A 24,748-nucleotide genomic window follows, 5' to 3' on the forward strand; every position below is an offset into this window, starting at 1 on the left:
AAGCTTAGAAGGATAATTGGGGAGGGTGTGCAATTGGTTTCTTTTTAGACAACATATTTAACAACACATCTCAGAACCAAAATCTGTTCTGGGATCAGATCAACGCGCATTATACTGGCTATGTGTACAATTACCAACATGCTAGTTTGGGAATGTCCCTCAGCATTAAAGTGCTGTGCAGTGCCACTTATCAGAAGAGGTCAGGACCGTATAACAAACAGTTGTTCTTTCTCAGCCCCAGGAAATGGGAAAAGGCCTGTTTTAAGCATCCAACCAAGGGAAGCCCGCGGCACCAAGGGGCCACGGGCTTGGGCTAAACTTTTCCATCCACTTGGAACTCATCCATACAAAAGGTCCCTGGGAGCGGGAGCAAGAGGTCGGGAGGGAGGGAGGGAGGGAGGGAGGGGGGTGCGGGACAGGGTGGGGGCGGACCTTTTACGTGGATGATCAAGTGCTGGTTGGATGAAGAACATAGCCCTCTGATGCAACCCCTGCATCCTGGAGGGGAGAAAGACTGAGCAGGAGAGAGAGAGAGGAGGGGAGGGGACATTCCCAAACTACTAGCTTTTGGTTAGAGGGGGGAGGGGGGGGGGGGGGGGTCGAAGGTCAAAAGCCTTGATGCCATTGTTTCATGACATAAATACAAATACTAGCCAGTATGATGGTATGGATTGGGACATAATGTGTGCAGCCAATAAGTGTGACTGTGATAAGTCCCATAGGAAAGCAGGAATGGTGGAAGCACGTAGGGATAATTTCAGGTGATCGTTGATCATTTGGCACAGAAAATTGATGTTGTTACTGGTCAAAAGCCCAAAAAACTAACAGAACCATACATTTTGTGACAGGTCATTTCAAAATCACACATTTGATGATATATGTCAAAGAAAATATAGCAAGTCTCTATAAATCTCACATTTAGAAAGAATGAGTAAATTGTCATTTATATATTCTCATTCACATACAAATAGGTTGTTAATCTCTTTAGTGACCAGTGATTTCCTGGCAATGCTTGCATCCCTAAAAACTGAAGACAACCTAAAACTTTTGAAATCTTTAAATATATGGAGATAACAAAGACTGCTATTTGATAGTACACACTGTACTCTATTTTTTTCAAATGTGGTCATTGAGAAAGTAAAGTAAAAAAAAAAGAAAAAAAAATGCTATCTAGACCATATGCAAATGGTTATTAATTACCAAACAGGTTTTTAACCACAAACATAATCTTACTAACCAACTAAAATGGCTCCATAAACAATGAAGCAGGTAGATAAAATAGATAAAAACGACTGCTAATAAACACCACAACGCTGTAAGTAATTGTTTCTAAATAAGAGACCAAAAGATTTTCAATAAGTATCAGCAAGTCTCATAAGAATGTACAGAAGGGAAATAAAACACGTGTTTGTTTGGGAAATAGAGTGTGTTCGTGTGTGTGAACAGTATCCGTGCATGCTCAGATTCTTTAAAAAAGGTGCAAGGTTAGCAATTCCCTTTAGCTCCATTAGCATACAACCTAGCGTCTTTAGGAGCCGCTCACAGGGGCTGGCTCTCGGCGTTTAGCAGTCATCGCTCTGCAACTGATTAAAACAGGATGGGGGCAGGGATGGGGGCTGGGGGGGGGGGATTGGTGACGAAGGTGTCTCCTCCTTCCTCTTCGTCATCCTCGTCATCTTCTCCATCGTACATCTCTCTCTCTCTCCAGGGAGCGAATGTCTCTCTCTCTTCCTCTCTCTCCAGGGAGTGAAAGTCCCTCTCTCTCTCTCTCTCCTTGGCTACACCACTGTGCTGACCGAAGGGTCCGACAGGTTGAGCTGCCCAGTGATGTCGGTCGGGGGATACTGCTGCGAGGGGTGAAGACAGAGGGAGAGCGAGAGAGGGAACACAACGGGACAAAGTGTTAGCACTGGAAAGGACCGTTCATTCTTATCAGATGAATCACTCCCACGATAGGTAGTATCTAAATGAATCACCTCACCCCTGCCTTATTTCTGTGGAAATGAGCAAGCAGGTGTGTGGGTTTGTACCAACCCTTCTCAGGCATGCATGGCACAGGGGATTTCAAAATCAGAAGAAAACCTTTATAGGATTCTTTGAAATTGTATAATCGTTTGCCTAAATAGACCGCTTGAATGTATCTTGTAGTATTTTTTTATCGTTATATATCTTTTTACTTGTTATTTTGGGGCTCATTTGTTTTCATTGTGTTGTTTCCTTTGGTGAGCTCTATGTGTGCTCTTTTAACAGAATGCGCTATACAAATAAAGTTAGCTAGAATGATTGAATTGGGCTCCCATAACAAGGAGGGGAAGCAGGTGTATAGTGCCTGGGAGGGGTGAGTCGGCTTCTACAGTGGAGTAGGAGTGAGGTCACCAGAGTTCAGTCCACAGCACAGCTCAACCAGGCCAAGGACATCCACATCCATCTTCACAACAAACAACGTCTGAACAAGTCAGCTCGTTACTCTAGGCATCGTTTGTTGCCTTGGAGACGGACAACTCCACCCCCAGCCCCCCACCTGCCTTATTTCAAGGAGAACAGGGGCCGAAGGTCCTATTCAGCTAGCGGCCAGCTTGGTTCCATCCTGGTTCTAGATAGTCCCCCCCCACCCAGCTAGCGTTTAGAACCAAGATGGCCGCTTGGTGAATAGTCCATGGAGGAATATTTTGTAAACAGGTTCAACGTGCTGCATGGACTGTTCCGTTCTCTTGTGACACCTCCCTCCTAGCCCTTCAGATACGTCCCTTTAAGCAGAGTGCGTTTATTTCTACACAGAGCTGATTAGTATTCAATAAAGTGTTGCATAAAAAGTATTAATTTTTAAATACTCTCATGCTGGTGGTTTAGTTATTACGGCAACCGGGATTTGATATAAGTATTCATTTTAACATCTGCGGCACTCTGCTTTTGGTAATGATAGCCGTTAATCCATATTTCCCACAATGCCGAAGCAGTTTCCTGTGGACATTGGCCCCAGCAAACTGCCCCAACCCATTGTGAATATGGCCGTGAAGAGAGATCTTGCTGTGTATTTTAGTTATGTAACGTGTGTTCAATTGTAGGATAATAATAAACAGGTACATTATCCTCATCATCTCCAACACATGAATAGGAATATCGATTTTTACACCAACTGTATTCCCATTGAAGTGATTGTCGGAGAAACCAGCGTTACAATACTGGACCCCAGTCCGACATGTTCCATTGAGCACAGTGAGCGGTGTGAGTTGCTCAGTCGTGCTCAATGGAGCCAGAGTATTGTAAAGCCGTCGATCGGTAACCTTCTCGTGAGCAAGATCCACAGTGTTGTAAGACGCTTTGAAAAGTGTCTCTCGTTTGAAGCTGATGCATCTGACATTGCAATCAAAAGCGTATGGTGCTTTGTACATTGTTACGATGCAGCTAACACACTAACATGCTCATTGGGTTGACATCCTAACTATATACATATAGATAGATATGTATGAGTCACACATGTATATGTTATATGTATATAGAGTTTAAGCATTATTTAAAATGGACAGTTGGACTGGACGTTGCCGATCTCCCCGAGCGAAGAGAGAGTGGCATCAACATGTGGTGTAGGTCTACACCCCCCTTCTCATATCTGGTGGTACCTTCAGGGGCCTGTAGGGGGTGCTGTTTTCTAACCACACTCACACCCTGTCGTCAGGCGAAGGGAGGGGGGAGGAGGGGGGAGGGGGGGGGGGAATGGGCAGCCAAAGAGAGACACTTCACCATCCACACCACTAACACGGACACTGGTTATCACTTTACATGGTAGTATTATGTAGTCGTAGTTACTATGATGTATATACGACGTTTCTATGTGGAAATGTGTATACTATACGTCTACGTCTACGACAGTGAATATAGGGAATAGTTGACATGCTTAAAGAGGTAGAGAGGCGTGGCATGTGGGTGAGGGACACTGACATTCAAAGCTCCATTGATATCCATTGATATAAAAATAATAACATTTATATGAAATTAAAAGTAATGGTCAAAGAGGTTGAGGATGGTGTGTGTTTTGAGGGCTTTGTTGTTGTTGGACCGGTTGGTTTACGAGTAGTTGGTTTTTGATTGTTGTTATTGAGGGACAAAGGGGGTAGTGCTCTCTGTATTACAGATATTTCAACAGAAGAATAACATTCATCTTCGCTCTAAATAAACCTCTGAGTCAAAGCAAAGGTAGAAAACTCACAAAAATCCATCGAGAAGACAATAAACAACCAGAAAAAGGAAAGAAGGAAGAAGAAAACCTAAATCAAACACAATTCACTTGCATTATTAGGTAAGATAGGTTTGTTAGGAAACCCATGCATTTAGCAAGAAGGCTATCGCTAGCCAAATGTGCTATAACAAAATGCACTAGAAAACAATTCTATTCTGTGGTTTTAAGAGAGACCTGTGTGAGATTGTTAATGGCTTGTCAGGAAGGAACTAGTATTGGATTATTTTTCTAAATGCATTTCCGGTGGGAAGATGCTGGCAGTTCGTGCTCAAAAGTGGCAGGAAACCATTGAATTCCTACCCCAAGAATATTAACAAGCTAATCTTTTACATGGATTGGCTGTGTTATCCTCCGAACCATTTCATATTTCCAGAATAAACGTTTCATATTTTGTTCCTGATCAACCCATTTTGTCTCTGTGTGTGTGGTGTGTAATCAGAACACGTGCTTAGAAATCCCTGTGAATGAAAGCGAGACGTCCCATAGATTTCATTGGCCATCCAACCAGATGTTTTCAAAGTCTGGCCTATTCAAAGTACTTTCGATGTATTCAAAGTCTGCTTTGTGAGGCCAGAGTGGTGAAGCCTGAAAAGCAGCCTTACCAACCGCAGCGAATAGGCTGGTTTCCTAGGGCTGGGAGAGAATAGAGACAGTCTCAACTGCTGCTGTTACTCGAAAAGCATATCCATAGACCCCCTGAGGATGTTTATTTTGTGCCATTGGCTTTTACAGCTCTAGTCGCTGTACGTTTCTGTGGTTTACTTTTTTAACTGATTTGGTCGTAATGTCTTACCCACCTGAAAACATAAAAGAATCGCACAGTTCATACGAGAAATAAAACAAAAAACAAATCAGTTAGTAGTGGAAGGCAAGAATTATGAAAAAGAAACATGACAAAGCAAAAGTAAATGAACCTGTTAATTGAAAGAGCATAAGGAGTATTCCCCAGACCCATACGTTCTTCACATGAGAACGTGCCTGTCTGAAGAGGCCTAAGCCTACTTGAGAAAAAGATCAGTAGATGACGAAACGTCGGCGCATGCTGTTGAACAAAAGGCGGACCAACAACAGGTAGAACCAAGACACAGGTGTGGGAGGATAGGAGCCCAAAGACGAAACACAAACAAAACCGATGAACACAAAGGACTGAGCATCAAAACGACAGGACCCAAACGCAAATATGCACGACAACACACATATACACGTGTACGGCCACCACTGCATCACGTACCAACACGGGCACCACAACTCACGTTGTAACCAGGGAGTGGGGAGGCGAAGGGACTGAGGAGCCCCACATCAACACCACCATCACACCACCACCGGCGGACTGCTAACTGTGTAGCCTAGCCTTCCTCCATCAGCACTATAAATAGGCCAGTATCCCTGGTTCCCTGCTCCACTAACCAAACCCCAGGTCGGAAGGTCCATTCCATTCATGGACTTGGCTTCAATTGAACTGCTCTGGTTTGGTTTGAAACCCTGCACTGTCGCTTGTTCGCCTGCAGGGGGCGGTCGCCTACAGATGGACGGGGGATGGATGGTTAAACCGACAGGACATGTGGCTCAGGCTGCTGGGCCACGTGGAATGAGTGAGTGGGTGGGAAGAGGATGGTGACTCTCTGGGTATCGTCGGGGATGGGGATGTTGGCAGAGAGAGAGAGAAGGAGAGAGAGAGGGAGGACAGCGGAACAAAGAGAGAAAGTGGTTGACGAGTTGAGCGAGAGACACAGCAAAAGAAGGAGGAGAGGAAGGAGAAGAAGAAGAAGAAGAAGAAGAAGAAGAGGAAGAAGAGAAGAGAGAAGGCGGAGGACAAAACCACGTGGAGGTGTCGCTTCTCCTTCTCCTTACCGTGTCTTTGGAGGACCTACGTCTCTTGATGTTGGAGGCCAGGGTGGCACTGATGGACCTAAAAGAGGGTTTCTTTTGGGGGTCGGGTTCTGCCCTACCACTTTTCCTATCCTAAAATGAATATATGTAGAAGCATTACTCTCCATTGCTCCCCTCAAGGGTCCATTGATTGATTCCTCCCATGTGCTCTCTCTCTATCACGGTCCACCACCACCCAGCACCCACCACCACCCACCCAGCGTCTGAATGACCCCAGGAGGGAGGGCCCTTCACCATAATATCACTACGGTTTCAGGACAGGATCAGATGCTCTAAAATGGCAGCAGAAAAGGGGGATGGATTCAGGCCTATTAGGAGGTGATGGTGGAAATGAAGGTCAATTCTAATGGCACCATGTAATTATAGGGCCCCTATTTCACCACCAGTTGTGATGTGGATTGGCTGTTTCCTATTGGATATCACAAGGGGAAGTGTAGTTTCCCCAAATGTATGCTGGGCAGTTCACCCTGCCAGCCTGCGTGACATCACAAATGGATTCTCCCATTTCGGATGTCAATATCGGAAAGAATTTGGGACTAATGACGCATCGACGTCACACCTGGTGATAAATAGGCACCTCTTTAAGGCCTTTCTCTGCACAATATTCACTAGCATCAACACTAGCACCAAACAACAGGTCAGGTCCACACGCTACCAGGTGCAGAAAGGTATTGGGATGGTTTAAGGGATGAGTCGTAAGGATGTCGGGGAGGGATCTGCTAATATCGATTTAAACCGAATATTACACAACATACTCAATATCCAGTCCTTGACATTAGATTTGACTGCACACATACTCTAGAATAAGAATACTATTGATCGATTGAGTCCAATCCCAGTCAGACAACGAATAAATTGTTGAATCTTAAAAGATGCAACTATATGGAAGATAAGATTAAGATAAGATTAGCGATCCATCGCTCTCCCTCCCTCCCTCCCTCCCTTCCTGCCTCCCTCCCTCCCTTCCTGCCTCCCTCCCTCCCTTCCTGCCTCCCCACAAACACCACCAGAGGGTACGACAGCTACTCTCTCTCCCACCCCCAGCATCAGAGCACCAAGCCAATATTGTGTTCAAAAGGTGCATATTAAGGTATCCTTACATCCTGTGTCTCTATAGAGGAAGAGGGCTGCATAGAGAGAGAAAAGAAGAGTAAATAAATATGCATCCACTTGTTTTAGATCGTTATACTTTAAAGATCCTTATGCAGAAGCCAAGGGAACCAAAAAGGGCAATTATATATATATATTTATATATATATATAAGAAATAAATATGTATATCAAAAAAGGCTAGCAAAGCAAACGTAAACATCCACAGCCAGGCAGTGATGCATAGCTTCCAGAGCCACTAAGAAATACACTGAAAAGGCCAAAATAACAACAGCAGCAACAATTAATTAGGTCATCAATTAAAGCCCATTTAAAGTCATTATACCACAGCGGGTATAACGGAAATTCACACCACACACCAGGGGTGGGATGGTAGGGGAAGAGGGGGAGCATGGAATAGCCTAGGCAGCTAGCGGGTTTGACTCCCAGACCAGAGGTTCTGGGTTCAAAGCCCCAATGTCCGCATTGTGACTGGTATAGGCATCATTGAGCACGATGCCTAACCCTTACCTGCTCATTAGTGATATGTTTCTACAAAACAAAAATGGGATAAAAGCGCCGTAAAAGGACTTAACAGCAATGGGAGATGAGAGTGGGCGGGTATGTACATGTCAATCTTACTGTTACGCAAGGACGTGTCGAGCATCTATAACAAGAGCAGTGAGAATCAGATGAGGAGGTGGGGGAAGGCACCATGGGGATGAGAGAGGGTCAGGTGTGTGGGAGGGCAGGGGCAGTGCGGTGTGAATTTCAATCAGCCAAAAGGACATGGATGGAGGGAGAGGTATAAGTAGGGATTAGTCAACGGAAATAGTCGACAGAACAACCAAATAGTCGAAACAAAAAAATAAAACGAAACAAGAACAAAAAGCAGAGGGGTAAGTCAACACAGAACAAAGAATGTCTTCGACCAATTGCCTGTCGGGGGCCCGCACAGGCCCCGCCCCCCTCCCAGTATGGAGTTCTCTCATCAGGGCCCCGGGCTTGTCGTCCGGGTCACTGTCTAAAGAGAACCCCCCTTGTCGCCGTGCCGACCAACTCCCCCATTGTTTCTCAACCTCTCGGTGATGCAGCGTCAGGATGTGAGAATCAACTGGTTGTCATAGAGATTAATTGAAGGCCAAGGGCCAATCAGGGATGGGCGTGACACAGGAATTAATATCTAAACCATTGTTTTTGTGATCCTGTTGGAAGATGACAATTCGTGTTAGTAAATTTTCAGATGTTCAAACTTTTTTAACACCGTGTTTAAAATGGTTCATGATAGTTAAACAATCATTGCCTTGTTATTTAATATTCAATATATATTTTATTCCATTCTTTGTGACTTGCTTTAAAGCTCAATTGACATCTGCCGATGTCTTGCCTGACGCGGCCATGCAGGCCATGCTATGTCACACTAAAAGATGAAGCGTGGTCTGAAGCTCTCTGAGCATCATCATCATCACCATCATCTTCATCCTCATTGCTCTATGGAACTTTGCAGGCAAGCCAACTCTGAATAAACGTGTTTAAACTGTGAAAAAGCCAAATGCCAGCAGAGCCTCCCGGTAGGGATGTAGTGGTCTTTTAAAATGGAAATAGGGACATTTTAATTTCAGTAAAAGGTTATCATTTTCAACTACATGTTGTATTTGGAGGACAACATCACACGACACTCTGAGATACATAGCCCCTCATAGAATGGAGAGTAACAATGAGCCCACAGAATATATTTGTAGATAACTGTTTGCACTGAATTAATCTCAACGTCTTCTAAAATCGATGACGCTGATTCTCCACTACATCCCTCCAGAGGAAGAGGTGTGCTAGTGATGCCATGGCAACAGCATCGCTAGAATTTTAGAACCAATCACAAGCGTGTGTCGGAATCTTCCTTGCACCTCACAAGCAGTGAGATTAGCAGATGAAAGAAGGTGAGGCAAGTGAAATGAAAGAGTGTTATTTCCAGACCGGTTTAGGGTGGTTCGATTTGGGTTATCCAGCAGTGTGCATTCTTCTACTGCTAATTTATACTGTGTAAGGATGGATAAGCACTGCTTACTGTACCTCGTAATGCAGTAAGCAGATGGCCACATAATTATCATCCTCATACCCGCATGCATGCGCAGGTTGTGTGTGCATGGGTCTGTGTGAGCGTGCGCGTATGCTTTTGTGTGTGTGTGTGTGTGTACGTGTGTTTTTGTGTGTCTGCGGATTGGTCTTATTTCAACCTCAGTATTAGGGTTCTACTAGATGCAGGCTTCTCTGGTGTGTATCCCCATACTAGGTGACATTTTGATTCGCAAACAAGGACGATGTGTGTCTAAAATGAATAGATAGAGTGGTCAGTGTTAATTAGGCATCTGGGAGAAAGCAATGCTGCAGGGGAATTAGCAAGAGTCCCGAGTAGAAGCAGCGTCTTAGAAAGGGGCGGTCAACATGACTTAAATCGGCCATTATATCTGCAGCACGCAGCCCCCCAGTGTCAGAACCCATCTCAGACACTGTTCAGCCCTCCCGTGAATAATTGGATTAATGCGCTCAGTAACGATAGAGCGAGTAGCTGAGCTGTGTGGATAACTGTGAATAACACGTTACACGCAGCCCAACAATCTGGAAGCACTGGTTTGGGCTCGTTCTCCAACCCGATCGATGCACGGCAGGGGAGACGAATACGTGATCCCGGTCAAATGTGTTGCATAACGTTTAACATCTCTCATACGTAGGAAGTTATTGGTCCACCTTGCTGAGCGATGCTACTTGCTCTTTTCTTATAAAAGGTGTCAAACGAGATGCAGGGGGAGTCGTGTTGCCACTCCCGCCTCATTTCAAGCCTCTGAACCAGCTGTTGGTTTGTGTGTTCCCAGCGAATCCCACATCTGTCTGACACACAAACACACATACGCACACAAAAGCCCCAGGCTGGGCGAGACGATGGCAGGTTCCATCAGAGGGGGTTCTTGCTGACGGACAACAAGAGCCTGTGATCTTAGATACTGCAGCCGTCTCCTGCCCTGCTGTTTGGCCATTCAGCAGTGGCCGGCCGACCACTGGGCCCTTGTCAGGGCTTACCAAAGGAGCCAGTGTGGTGCCGCATCACAGGCTCATGGTGACTCTATGGCCTCTCCACACGGCGAGCCCACTGCTTGTTCAATCCCCGGCTCGTCCCACTCCCCGTGAGCATGTCTCCGAGCCAAGAAGGACCCAGGAACAGACCCAGGGGGTGTGGGAGGACTGGAGGGGGGGGGGGGGGGTTGCACCCTTCCCCCAATGCTTCAGAGCATTGGGCTGAAGGGCAAATGGGTTGTCTTGAGTCTGGGTACTCTGAGCCCTGTCTGGATGGTTCTGGGTTAGTTGTGGCCAGGATGGTAAGCTCCTCCGGCATCCAGCGTGTTGCATAAGGCCCCTGGCATTCAGCCGTTGAATGGGGAGATTTTAGTGGGTTTGGTTGTTTAGCTTTAGGGGGGCGTCATGAACAAGGTTGTGGATGGAGGAGGATAAGCGATGACAGTAGGAAGGCTTGCTGTGTGCGCGATGGCTTGGTATTTCACAACGACATTAATGCAGGGTTCAACGCAGAGTCGCTCCAGCGGGGGCATTGATTAAAATCATTATGCTCTATTTGTTTGTTTGTGTTTGTGCTGCTTGGGGAAATCAATGAAAGCATCATATTGTATGCCATGAAAGCACGGGTGAATCCAAGCGTTCGTTGTTGTTATTATTAGCAGCATGATGTCCATGCCAATGTGCCCCTATCCATGTGCTTTGTATCCACGTCAGTTCACCTTACAAAGCGGTAAAGCAGGAGCAGCCTTAGCATAGAACCACTAGTTCATGCCGTGGGAGGTCTATTAATAGTTTATTATTTACAGTCTCACTTCCACCATTTCCGGGCGGCCAGTTAGGTTTAATCTATCACCTGATGTGCTTTACAGCGGGGGGCGATGTCATTGAGTGAGTATCTCTATGCTAATCAGCAACACTAATTAGTTACATACTAACGAGGGCGTCCCCGCCGCCGCTTGGCTTCCAGAAGTATCCTTACTCTCCTGCAGGCACACACACAGAAAACACAGGCGGAGTTGGCCTCAGGTAACTGTACACACCGGGATGGGTGGCGGACATTTTGGATCAGTGATCACACCCCCCCCCACCCACCGCACCCCATCACCCCTCCGTCAGAGATCACCAGTCCAGCCCGACGAACTGACCAACACCGAGGGGGTTGAATATCAGGCAATTCAGGGGTGGGAAGTGGGGGGCCAGAGGGCATAAGAGATGGCTATCCAGATCCTCTGACCCACTATCCCTTCCAACACCTTGTTCCTAGGGGACGTGGGAGTTTGCAATGTCGATTTGACTCTGTCACTGTGGGAGAGGAAAGGGAAGCGAGGCGCATACCTGCAGGTTCTTCCTCCATACATTGACTGCCGCAAAGGCGAGCTGCATCTGCTTCCTGCGGGCATCTTTATGACGCTTGTAGGCAATTTCAATGAAGATTAGGAAGATCCCTGCAGCAATCCCGCCAGCCACCAGCATGAAGACCCCTTGGGGAGGAGAAACACACCGACAAAGACACGGGAAGAGAAAGAGAGGAGAAGAATCAACGGCCGCTTTTAAACAACGCCTCGTCCGCTGACCAGATGAACACACGGTCATCCCTTGGCTGATCAGCGGCCGCCACCCTTTGGATTCATCCCAGGTTCACGAACCAGCTCCTGCTGCAGCCGCCTGCTGCAGGCCCCACCACTTTGATACAGACACGGACCATCACCTCACACAGAACCCCACAGCGTGTGGAAATGCACTACAAGACGGCAAAAAACCCACGACCAACACTGATACAGATGATTGCTAAAGGTATTGGACAAAAAAGGGCTACAGTACCTCACCACTGCAGTTTTTGTCCAATCACTTTCACAATGGGGTGAGTCCATGCGCCATAAAGGACCATACCTGCCATGTTTTCAAAGGTCAGTGTGGCTGGTGCATTGCTCCTTGAGTCACACTCCTGGTACCTCACCCAGGTTTTATCAAGGTCCTCCATGAAGCCGTTCTCATGAGAACTGCAGGGGGTCAGGGTGGGGTAGTGGGGAGAGAGGTTAGAAAGTTAATGCACACAGCCAGCAGAGTGCGTCAATCGCCAACCGATGCCGGTTCAAACTCCCTCCAGCTAACGCGGCTCAAACTCAAACTGCTTGGACGTGCATCGGAATGACAAACAAGCAACCTGGTCTCACAGGAATCTGTGAAATGACTACGGACGAATTACTCGAAATCCATGGACACATCACGGAAACACGCCGATTTCCGTGATGGGGCCACGGAATTCGCTCCAATGCAAGTTAATGACGCTGATTTTCAGTGGTTCACACACGGATCCCCGTTTCAACGAGCGAGTCGACCACGGGGGCTTAACTCAAAACCCGGGGTGGTCTCACTGAAACACTTAAATTGTCCTTGTTGTGTCCACGGAAGTTGCTCCAATGCAAGTAAATGACAATGATATTCCGTGGCACACACACAGATATCGGCGTGTTTCCGTGAAGTGGCGACGGATTTCGAGTTAAGCGTCCGACCGTAGTCATTTCACGGATTCCTGTGAGACCATGTTGCAAACAAGACAAACCAAAACAAGACAGACTATGAAGAGACGAGACAGAGAGACGGACAGAGAAAAGGAGGGGAGACACGGAGAGTGAAGATGCCAACACAAGGCGATGGTTCTGACAAAAGTAACCCAAAGAAACAAGACGTGAAATCAAAAGATAAGAGAAGGGACAGAGACGTCATACGAGTTGCTGCGGCTTCGGCTGGGACAGACCTGAGAATGGCCAGGGACACATTCTGTTTCCAGGGGCTGTCCTTTCGCATGCCTATGCCAAAGCCCGAACGGAAGAACAGCTCCCCCGTCGTCACCAGGTCGCACTTCTGCGAGGCCTCGAACTCCAGCACCGCTGAGTCCCAGATGAAAGCATGCAGCTTGCTGTTGGGGGGAGTGCGGGGGAAGCGGGAGGGGAGGGGGAGGGAGGAGGAAGGGGAGGAGGGGGTTACGGTGTAACAGTACAGTGATTTACAGACACATTTGTGACTCCCCGCCCACCTCTCTCTCTTTCTCTCTTTCTTTCTCTCTTTCTTTCTTTCTCTCGCAACACGATAAGGTGTGCGTCGGTCGGTGTTTACCAGCGACTCCCTACCGCCACCTAAGGCCCCCATTGAAATCCAATGCCGGACAGACGACGCCGTGTCCCCCATTGGATTCCCAACCCCCATCTCAGAGATGTTCGTCTGGGGTAAAAACCTGCCAAAAGTGGTGGCGCTGCTCGGATAAACGTTAGCTCAAACCTCAACCGAACCAGGCGGTCCGCTCACACTGACTCCACCCACGAGCATCTGTCCCTAGAGCCCTGGCTCGACCCGGGTCGATGGACCTGGAGCAGACGGAAGGCCGCCGTAAGCTCCCGCGGTAAACTTCCGGCCGCTCCCGGAGGTCCATTTAGCCCCCCGCGGCCCTGCGCCGCTACAGGCGCCGGCTAGCCTGTCCCTCGGTGCGTCTGCCTGACAGGCTGAGCCGCTGGCCGAGAGCCTGCCCTGGTCGGCCCCTCGGGGCCGAGACTCACTTGTCACGCACGGCCTGGATGGCCTCGGCGGCACTCTCATAGTTGTGCTTCTCCATGTGGCGGTACATGGTACTAAGCTCCACCTGCCGCCGGAAATAGATGTCCACAGAGCTCTGCTTCACCGTGGCGTAGATGAACTTATCCGAGGGGTTCCTCAGCTGCAAGTGGGGGGGTGGCGGTTGTGGGGGGTGGTGTGGAAGGCGGGTGGTGGTGTCAGTGGAGGTGTAGAGGGGGGTGTTGAGGGTTAAGTGGGTGGGTATGGCGGTGGTGGTGGGGGAGGTTGTAGTTTGGAGGTGGTGAGGGGGTGGAGGTGGTGGTGGATGGTGGAGGTGTTGGTGATGGTGAAGATAGTGGTGGCGGTGGTAAAGGTAGAGGTGGAGGCGGTAGTTGTGGTTTTGAGGTGGTTGGGTTGGTGTTAGTGATAATGGTTATGAGGAAACAGAATTGTATTAACAGGGAGCAAAACTCCGGAATGTATTCTTAGTTGTACTACTGTATATAACAAGACTAGTCATATATAAAACCAGTGAAGGTGAAAGACATACTCTCGGGTCATTGATGCCGGTGATGCGCTCCTCAGGCCGGTCCAGCACCAGGAAGGCAGCCAGGTTGGCAGTATAGGAAGCCACTATTATCATGGCAAATCCGGCCCACACCATACCAAGGATTCTCGCTGAGAAGCTCCTCGGTGCTCCTGAACAACATGATGTGTGTGTGGGATTCTGCTTTTTTGCCCTTAAATCGAGTTATTACATTATATACCTTCCCCCCCACCCCCCCTTTCTTTTGCATATTATACAGTTTGCATATTACATATCATATACATTTTCACATTTTGATTAGACGTTTTCCAAGTTCAATCACAAAATTCGAAACATTAAATTACAATACTTATCAAGTGACTTATGAATCCTAATAAACAACACTCCCTGTCTCTCTGTGGTTCGTCATTATTTTAAAAGCCATACACATGATTTCTCTAAACGAATTGTGTTGACTGAAGTCCGAGTACACATCATTATGCTCTATTTGTTTGTTTGTGTTTGTGCTGCTGGGGGAAATCAATGAGAGCATCATATTGTATGCCATGAAAGCACGGTTAATCAAAGCGTGTCAAAAAACAAGGTGACACACATCCAGGTCCACAATGAGTTTACATAAACAACCTGAACCTTAGAAGACAACCATTATACACATATATAAGTATATTATATAAAACAAGTAGCTCCACCCCTTGATCCTGATTGTAAAATACATCAGATAAGCACACATCTGTGACTGAAATCATACATTTTTGGTATAAATGCACGGCCAGTCTTAACGTTGTCAACCTCAAAAGTGTTCTGCTGCGCTATCATTTTGTGAAATCTTACTAGGAAGTCTTTCGTAACCACTTGAGTTCAAATGGACTTCAACACGCCCCAAGCTGTTCTTAAATCACTGTATACCACGGCCCCTCGCCGCTTATTGCTTGAACAGACCGAGTTGCGCTACCTTCTCCTATTCCAGAATTCAGCAACACTCCCCAGGAGAACCACATGGCAGACGATAAGGTGAGGGCGTCTTCTTCTTCCTCTTCACTATTCACTTTAAACCTTCCAAACGGGCTGGAGGAGAGAGAGCAGATTGGGAGGGTAGCAGAGAAACACGTGAGGCATCTCAGGGCCAATCAAGGAGGGGAAAACCCTGGCAGCTACCCCCGGCAGGAAGGGGAGATGGGGGAGATGGGGAGATGGGAGGGCAGGCAAAGCAAGGAGGGGAGCTGATCCCGTGGACAAACACTGGCGGTGAGATGGTTGGAAAGCGATCTTCACCTCTGCTGGGTTTTCTCTTGTCCAGACGGAGAGAAGATCTGGCCAGTGATCAACAGCGCTTATATATAGATGTATAAATAAACACTACAAGCTATAGACAAAAACTTATCCTAATCAACTCAGACACTCGTAGCATTCATACCCTCTCCGATAAACACACACTTTCCCATCACACAGACACACACACGCACACTCTCCCCTCACACACACACACACACTCTCTCCCCTAACCCACGCATGCACACACACACACTTTCTCCTCACACACACACACTTTCTCCTCACACGCACGCACGCACACACACACACACACACGCACACACACGCGCACGCACACGCACACACACACACACACACACACACACACACACACACACACACACACACACACACAGGTGGGTCCCCTTGTACCTGAACCGGTCTAGTAGGTAAAGCATCACCGCCACCACATGCACCGACAGACCCACCAGTAGCCACAGTGTGCTCTGGAACGGCTGCATGAACGAGTCCAGCGTACTGCGCGGTATTTCCTGCAAACAAACACCCAAGACTGTTATTCCTTATCGGTGAGGGATTAATGTACAGGTACAAGTACATTTATTTTATGACACTTTATGTAACAGTCCCACTCGGCTGCTCTGAAATCACTGTCTGCAGCACAAACTCTGTCTCCCTGAAGAAAACGATGGAAAAGTTGTACTGCATTCAACATTGGTCCGATTTTATGTTCGATAGATATAAATAATATAAATAAAAGAGAAAAGCATGATGGTTCCCCTTCAAAGGGCCCCTGCACTCCCCCCAGGTTATTTAGCCCTAATAAACCCTTTTAAATTGATGTCCACTTTGTGGGGTTGTCTATGTCCAGGTGTGATGTGACCATAGATTAGATTTGAGGGTTGCTAGTAATAATGAACCTGGTTTTGAAATAGGAACCATTTGAACTATGTGAATCAAAGTGGCCGAAATCTCTCCAATTTTGTGATTTGTTTTTGGCTTGTGTTCCCAGCTGGAGGTCATGACCTTTGCGTCTATGTACTGTCAACAGTGGGCAGAAGGCCAAGGGCTATTTTTGTAAAATCCAATAAACCCGACCCATGTGAGTTGGCCAATTGACCCCATTTGTTGGTATCCATGACACCCACTGCATACTGATAGCCGTCCCGCACCACCGGAGAATACTAAACATGACCGTGTTCTCCCTTTATCTATGGTTTTCTGTATTTTGTCATTGAGCAGAAGCTTCTATCCAAAGCTACTGACAACAAATTCAGAGTCAGGTCATCAAGGAGCAGGTAGGGGCCGGGAATCTAGTCACTTTAGACACTTAGTTTCAAGTATAGTTTCAATAAAGTAGTATAAACTGTGAATGATTTCAGCCTCATCTGTCTATAATGGTTCGATTTGAATAAAAATATATCCTATTATTGTTAAATAAAGATGAAAATATAGATATATTCTGTGTTCTTTGGTTGTTTTTTAATTTCCCTCCTGACAAAATGACATTGTAGCTCCTCTAAACGCATCTTGCTCCAGGATGTGTGCAGGTTAGAGCTGTTCCTCTCCGCTCTCGGTAGAGCGGTAAAGAGGTTGACCCAGAATTAAGAACACACACACACACGCACACACACACACACACACACACACACACACACACACACACACACACACACACACACACACACACACACACACACGCACACACACACACACACACACACACCCATACACAGACACACACTCACCTTTTTAACAAGGATGGTGAGGCCCTGGTATTTGAAGGGCTTTGAGAACTCTATGTACTGGGCCCTTTCGTTGTTGATGGTGAGCGGGGCCACGATCATGTCTGCCAGCCCGCCCAGCAGCTCCCCCATCATGCCGTTCCACTCCTTCTTGTTGCTGTTATTCACCTGGGGGAGCACGGCATGACAACACAATAAACAGAACTCCCATCAGGCCGGGCTCAAACATTAATATTGGGGAAGTGGGAGGTTGGGAAGTCACTCCACTCAACAATAACTAGGTACACAGGATGTAGCTGGTGAAGGTTTTACTTGTGTTTTGATAGCTTTATCAAGTACACTTTGTTAAGGTTCTCCTTTAGAAAAAATATACTTATGTACTCAACTTGTGATCTAAATACTTAAACATATACTTACACATTATACTGATAAATATAAGTATGATTAGTAGAACTGAAACTCTAGTACTGTGAAGTGAGAGTTTGGAGTGAAAGTGAAACCAGTTCTAACCCATCTGTAATATATGATTTGTCCAGATCATCTATTCAGATGTGTGTTATCAGCATAGAGCTGATGACAACCGGAATTGTGCTGGTCTGAAATGGATCACCTATGGCAATATTTCCCATGCATATTTTTTTAAATAATAAATCTATGTGTGGAGAAGTGTTTAAAACAGGCACACTACTGATCAACGTCACCCTTCTCCAGCAGGAAATGCCCTAGTAGCAGGACCAACGGGCACCAAGGGATCTTGTCTCTACACCGGCTTATTGGCCGATTTAGTTAGAAAGTTAGTAACAAAAATAAAACAAGGCAGCATTCAAGGCAGATTCAAATAATATGTTCCCCTTTAATAATAATAATAGAGCAATTATAAATGCTATATTTATTATTTAAGGGGCTTGCAAATTAGCCAGTGTTGAAAGTGCTACATCATGCATGAGTAGTGAGCTTATTGAAGTTATATCTTATCTTAAGGCAGGACAGCCTTCTTAAGATAACTCTTATCTTAAATAACGTCATGCATCATCTCGCGATAGCGGATGTGATCTACGAAACCATTCTAAGAGTGATACGAAATAACAACCGACCCGCTCTTGCGTTCCAAATTTCCCATCAGCCACCAGGTGAACTTCGTAGGTGAAGTTCATGGTCATCGCCAGCTTGATCAGCAGGTCGACACAGAACCCGTAACAACATTGCGGTACGATTGGGCGTCCTGTAACCGGAAACCGGGCAGGGACACAAGTTACAATCATCCCAAGGGATCGAGACTGGCGTCAACATTGTAGTGTGTGGTGATTGGGTGGGGGAGCGGAGGCACTTCATGACCAGGCGGCCGGGCGGGCAAACTCCACAGAAACACAACACAGAGCGACGCATGGAGACACGATGTCACATGACTGGAAACACATACACACGCACACACACACACTCACACACACACACACACACACACACACAAACACACACGGACACACGCACACATGAAACACACATGGAACACACACCTTGCATGGACGCCCACAACGCACCCCCCCTCCCACCACCCAATGACGACAGACAACACACACGGACAAACGATATGGCACACACATAGACCCCGCCCCCACCCCACTTGTCAAGCTTGTTACACCCCGACACACACGCCCACTCCCCATCCGCCCCCCCCCCCCACACCCCACACACAACTTGCATGAGACCCCACAGCCCCCACCACCCTCCAACCCTCCCCTCACCCCACACCAAATCACACAACCCCACACACAACTTGCATGAATGCCCCCACCCCCACACCACAACCACACCCACAATGCCAATAAACATCGGCATTGATGCATGTCAATGATCATTGGCATTTATACACACACACACACACACACACACACACACACACACACAAACACACCCACACACACATGGCACAGGCGTCCCCGTGCATACATATATAGATACCTACAGCATATATATGCATGCATCTCCTGGTTGATGGTTGTTTTGGCGGTGGTTGCAGTAAAAGCACGGATGACATCATAAACGTCCCTGTTGTGTTACCTGGGATGGTTTCATTGGGCCCAGTGCAGATCACCTTTTTAATTAACACCCCGTTTAACGTCATCTCCTCCTTACACGTGCCGTCCAGACTGGTGGGCTTCACGTACACAAAGGGCTCCTGATGGATGGTCACGATCTGGGAAGGAGGGTGGCGGGGAAAGAGGGACAGAGAGCGCAGGTTCACAGGTTTATCTGTGTGGGTGCTATATATATATGCTCTCTTTGCTTTCGCATGGATCGACGCTGAATATACTTAGAAACGGTATTCGCATACACATTCTGTCCAGGTTTGGAGTGATGGGGAGGAGGGAAAGTGAAAGTGAAACCCAGTCTTTGATCCATAGCCCTGATTCATGAATTATTTATCAGACGTTGTCACCCCTGGCTCCAGCTCAGCCCCTAGCCCCACTCCCCGTCGGCCGCTGGCTCCTCCGCCTCCCAGGTGATTACGTTCCTCACTTATCACCCCTGATGATTCCCATGTCTGCTCAGCCCTCTTGTATTTAGGCCTGCCTTTTTCTCTGACCTTTCTTCGTTTACATTGTAGCACGATGATTCTGAGTGTGGAATCAAATAGTGAGATTCCTACTGCGATCCTGAAAGTTTGTGTTCACACCAACGACTGATTGGTCTCAGCCAGAGCTGGACCGGCCATCTGGCAGGCCGCGGGCTCTCCCGCTGGGCCCACGCGCCTTTGGGCCGACAACTATCTTTGCTGTCATTGTTATTGTGTATTTATTTTGTCTGACGGCTTATAAAACAGGTAGATCGGCGCCGTTGTTTGACACCGGGCCAAGTCACATATCTAAACCCCTCCCCCTTTGGGCTCCCCGCCCTGATGAAACATATCTAAACCCCTCCCCCTTTGGGCTCCCCGCCCTGATGAAACATATCTAAACCCCTCCCCCTTTGGGCTCCCCGCCCTGATGAAACATATCTAAACCCCTCCCCCTTTGGGCTCCCCGCCCTGATGAAACATATCTAAACCCCTCCCCCTTTGGGCTCCCCGCCCTGATGAAACATATCTAAACCCCTCCCCCTTTGGGCTCCCCGCCCTGATGAAACATATCTAAACCCCTCCCCCTTTGGGCTCCCCGCCCTGATGAAACAGCACATCAGCAGAAATAGATAGGGCATAAACAAGGGAGTGGCGGGGAAATCACCAGGGAGAGATGTTGCGAGCCAAAGAAAAGACAGGCCCCTCAGACAAACGCTGCCATATGTGCCAAACGGACTGATTTGTTGATCTAATCTTCAGCTTTAGTCCCAGTCCATCCCTGTTCTCAGCCTCACCTGAAAATCGCTTCCACTGAATGTCAAGGTAATGGAAAGAATAGGTATTAGGTTGAAGATGAGGCCCCTCCCACCTAGACGTCTTGACTGGTCTGCCCTGTGAGCAACGATTGAAAATCAAACCATGAAGGAGGTTGAGGATCAATCGACCCGGTCCCATGGAGTCCCTGGAGCCCCAAGCCCTCCACTGGGAGGGGTGGATCTCCCCTATACCTTTAGACGAGTGGACATCTGGAAGCCTCTGGGTTTCTCTGTCTCTCCTCCAGGCCAGATGATCTTTCTCTGGTTGTTCATCACCACCTGCCAGGAGGAGGAGGAGGAAGAGGAGGAGGAGGAGGAGGAGGAGAAGGAGGAGGAGGAGACAGCTCATCAGTCAAAGTGCCGACTCATCGTTTAAAAAGCTAAAGGTGCAGATTCTAAATGGGTTACACTGAATATCATTAGCCGGGGCATACATTGGCAGTTTGCCAATTGTTCCAATTGTTCCAGGGATTCAAAGGATATTTTGACTTATATCTATGTAGTATAACTTGAGTATTCAGTATTTAATGAATAAATATATCATAATTTAGCATTGTTCATAGATACTACACAAAACACCTTTGAATGGACACTGTACGTTTCACTTTAACCTTATGCAATCCATATTTTGGAATAGCCAGTGTAGCAAATGCTATATCTGGTGTTAATAATGAATTTCCTAAATTCCACAATAAGCAATATATATTTTTCGCCCTTATCGTTGATCTTAAACAGTCCCGCCATAAATGTTCCTGTTTTTATACAGAAAATAGTTTTCCTACAAATGATACTGTCGGGTTCTTGAGTCAGCTGACCTGCGTTCCATTGTAGATGCCGACTTGAATGAGACGGCGATTCTGGTAGTTCAGGATGCTGTAGTGAGCGTATTTCCTGTCGCCGTCGTCGTTGAACTCCACTCTTCCTGTGAGGCCTTCTGGGTACTTGGAAGACATCAGTACTCTGTCGCCGTGGGAAACGCAGAGCATCATTCGAAGCAAACAGGTAGGACAAGTGAGACGCCCAGATTTTTGTGTGAGGGGCGGTGATGTCTCAAATGTCTCATCTCCAGGCAGATTTAGAATTTCAAAATACTTTTATCACTGTTACCATATACCCCAAATTCATCAAGCAATAAGCAAAAACATCATTCATACGTTCATTCTCCCAAGTGTCTCCCAGGCAGATGTTGGTTTAAAATATGCCTGTGACAAATTATCCATCAAACATTAGGACACGGTACCGTTTAAACAGCGGCCCCGTCTTCCAGATGTTGGTGTTCCCAACGCAGCCTCTAGGGGGCTCTGTGATGTTCTCCTTCTCAAACAGCTCCTGGATGGACTGAGCCACCACCGCCACCGCGTCGGCGATGTGCGCCGACTCGTTCTTCCCGTTGATAAGCTGGAGGCCGATGAGACCTGTTTCCCACCACCCCCGCCACCCCCAACCGGAAAATTACCACAGAAGAAGAAAAACTAAATCACCACCGTGTGGTGCAACCGACGCACCAATTGGATCCCTGTTTGCAATGCACATCAAACCGAAAATGAAAACTTATAGGGGCCTCTTGAAAGGACATCCGGGGGAAAAGGTCGAACATCAATCATGTGAGCCAGCCTAGCTTACAGGGGGGGGGGGGGGGGGTTGTGCTGACCTTTGACCTGCTGGCGTGGTTTCGAGGTGAGGCAACGTGCGCAAGACGGTAAAGAGCATCATGTCTTGATGTTGCTATGGCGACCTTTTACCCAGCATGAGCAGAGCGTCCCTTGAAGTTGGATTTGTTTATTAAATTCCGCTCACATCATGGAGCACGGTAGGGGAATGAGGGGAGAGCACAAGCGATGCATTTTTAATGCATTGTGTGTTTTTTTTACACAGCGGGGGGGGGGCGTAACAAGGGGTGGGTGGGGTACGGTGCAGTACAAACACACTGCCCTGCCTGGACCAGCAGGACAGCACACGCGTTTGGAATATATAAAGCCATGACCACACAGAGTAATCCAACTTCAGCTAAGTTTTCTGATTGCAATAAGGTCCGTTTATCGCAGGCTCCTGACAGAGGAAGGGGAGTTGGACACAGGACAGGACATTACAGGACGTTACAGGACGTTACAGGACATTACAGGAAATGACAGGACATTACAGGGCTGTACAGGACAGTTCAGGAGACTATATGACAGCTGCGGCAGAACGGTACAACACTGGATGAAGACACTTCATTAAGGAGTGTGTTTTTAGTGCCATGGGTGGAGGTGGGGTTCGAGACGCCTGACAGCTGTGAGTAAATAAAAGTGACATCATCATCGTGAGACAGGCACGGGAGCAGACTCTGGGGACATCGGGTAACGGGGGTTGATAATTAAGTTGTAGCTTACCATTCTAACTCAGACATACCTCAGGGAGGCGAGAGGGGGGTCTTAAAACTCCCTTCATAATGCATGGGAACCGGGCTATTAATATAGCAGAGTGGCACAATGCACTCAGCACTGGCAGCCCTCACTGTGTGTGCGTGTGTGGGTGTGTGTGTGTGTGAGGGCTTGTATGTGTTTGCAAGTGTGTCTGTGTGTGTTTGAGTCTCTGTGTGCTTGTATGCATGCATATATGAGTGTGTGTGCTTGTATGTGTCTCTAAGGGTGTTTTTGTACGTGTGTGTGCGCGTGTGTGTGTGTGTGTGTGTGTGTGTGTGTGTGTGTGTGTGTGTGTGTGTGTGTGTGTGTGTGTGTGTGTGTGTGTGTGTGTGTGTGTTTTTGAGAGTGTCTCTTTGTGTGAGATGGTAAAATAATTGCAAAAAAAAAAGGATGAAATTGAATTATAGATGAAATCCAAACACATTCATCCAGGATATACAAAAATGTCCCATTTAAACCTTTAAACACAAATGATGCTTAAACGTTTAAACGCTTAACACACAACAAGCACTTAGTAGCTATCCCGCTAACGTACGCAAGCTAACCATTTCACCCGTGGGGGTTCATCCCATTTGGCAGCGGTGCGTTCACCACCAACTGAAAATCCGGTAACGTTAAGTCAGTTCACGTTGTTTACTACGTTATTTTCCACCCCCGGGGGGGCGGGGGGTAGGAACATACCGTCTGGCGCCTCGCTCAGGGCTTTACCCGACATCTCGCGTTCGCCCACCAGCCAAACGTAGCCGGAGCCCGTCATGTTGAGGAGACGCGCGGCTTTGTAGACCGCCGCCGCGTCCTCCTCACTGCGGACACACACAACGCCGCGCGGGACACATAAAAAACACAAACAGCAGTTAGCACTGTTGAAACGGTTTGTGACGCTAGGTTGATATCGAGAGTAACATGGAAAGACAAAATTACGGAGAAATAGTGAGTCGAGAGCGGCGAACGATTGCTAGTGGATGTCCCTGATAAGTAGGGATGGCTTTTGGACCAGAGGAATCAGGGTCAGTGCCCATGGGCCTCTGACGGCGTCTGACCGCTGGCAGCTGGCCTTTGAATCAGCCAATAATTTGAGAGGGTTTAAGGGTCCCCGATGGTTAACGAGCTTCTGGGTGCTGGGGATAAAAAAGAATCCCTCCAACGAGGCCATTTGGAGGCAAGGTGCCCAATGGCATATAACATTTTTTTGAAGAGATTTTCAAAGGATTATTTACTTATTTTCTGCATTTTGACTAACACACTCATTAATGAGAATTAAATTGTGCAAAATCTTTAAACTCCTTTCCGTTTCCCTTAAAATGTAAGGATTAAAAAGTATTTTTTAAGAGATGAATAGCGTTTGAAGGACAACGCTAACACCAGGGGAGACACAGTTGGAACAATTGTTCCAACTGCCATGTCAGTTGTAGAGCAGTGGCTTGATAGTTGTTCTTTTCATCTTTAATCATCATGGGACCTTGTGGTCAACCCAACTTTGATCTATGTTTGGTAATTTGAATTAGCGTCTGAAGAGTAATGGGGTTGTCCTCAGGTCTTAAAAGGGTGGATGTTCTGAATGAAGATGAAGAGCACAA

The 24,748-nt window shown here is 47.3% G+C and overlaps 1 protein-coding gene across 1 annotated transcript in view; it reads right to left on the reverse strand.

Moving 5' to 3' along the window:
* Positions 1–1,654: 1,654 nt before the first annotated feature.
* grin1a (glutamate receptor, ionotropic, N-methyl D-aspartate 1a) overlaps positions 1,655–24,748 on the reverse strand; it is a 35,316-nt gene continuing 12,222 nt past the window's right edge. The window contains exons 5-19 of the mRNA XM_056578787.1: positions 23,853–23,974; positions 22,007–22,181; positions 21,582–21,726; positions 20,959–21,045; positions 19,453–19,588; positions 18,489–18,616; positions 17,398–17,562; positions 16,064–16,182; positions 15,333–15,445; positions 14,384–14,532; positions 13,839–13,996; positions 13,043–13,204; positions 12,175–12,284; positions 11,620–11,765; positions 1,655–1,847 (exon numbers count right to left, since the gene is read on the reverse strand). Of these exons, the coding sequence (XP_056434762.1) occupies positions 1,779–1,847; positions 11,620–11,765; positions 12,175–12,284; positions 13,043–13,204; positions 13,839–13,996; positions 14,384–14,532; positions 15,333–15,445; positions 16,064–16,182; positions 17,398–17,562; positions 18,489–18,616; positions 19,453–19,588; positions 20,959–21,045; positions 21,582–21,726; positions 22,007–22,181; positions 23,853–23,974 (1,984 nt within the window). The 3' untranslated portion in view covers positions 1,655–1,778. The remainder of the gene's footprint in view (positions 1,848–11,619; positions 11,766–12,174; positions 12,285–13,042; positions 13,205–13,838; positions 13,997–14,383; positions 14,533–15,332; positions 15,446–16,063; positions 16,183–17,397; positions 17,563–18,488; positions 18,617–19,452; positions 19,589–20,958; positions 21,046–21,581; positions 21,727–22,006; positions 22,182–23,852; positions 23,975–24,748) is intronic.

Source organism: Gadus chalcogrammus, chromosome 19 (assembly GCF_026213295.1).
Source record: "Gadus chalcogrammus isolate NIFS_2021 chromosome 19, NIFS_Gcha_1.0, whole genome shotgun sequence".
Taxonomy (NCBI): Eukaryota; Metazoa; Chordata; class Actinopteri; order Gadiformes; family Gadidae; genus Gadus; species Gadus chalcogrammus.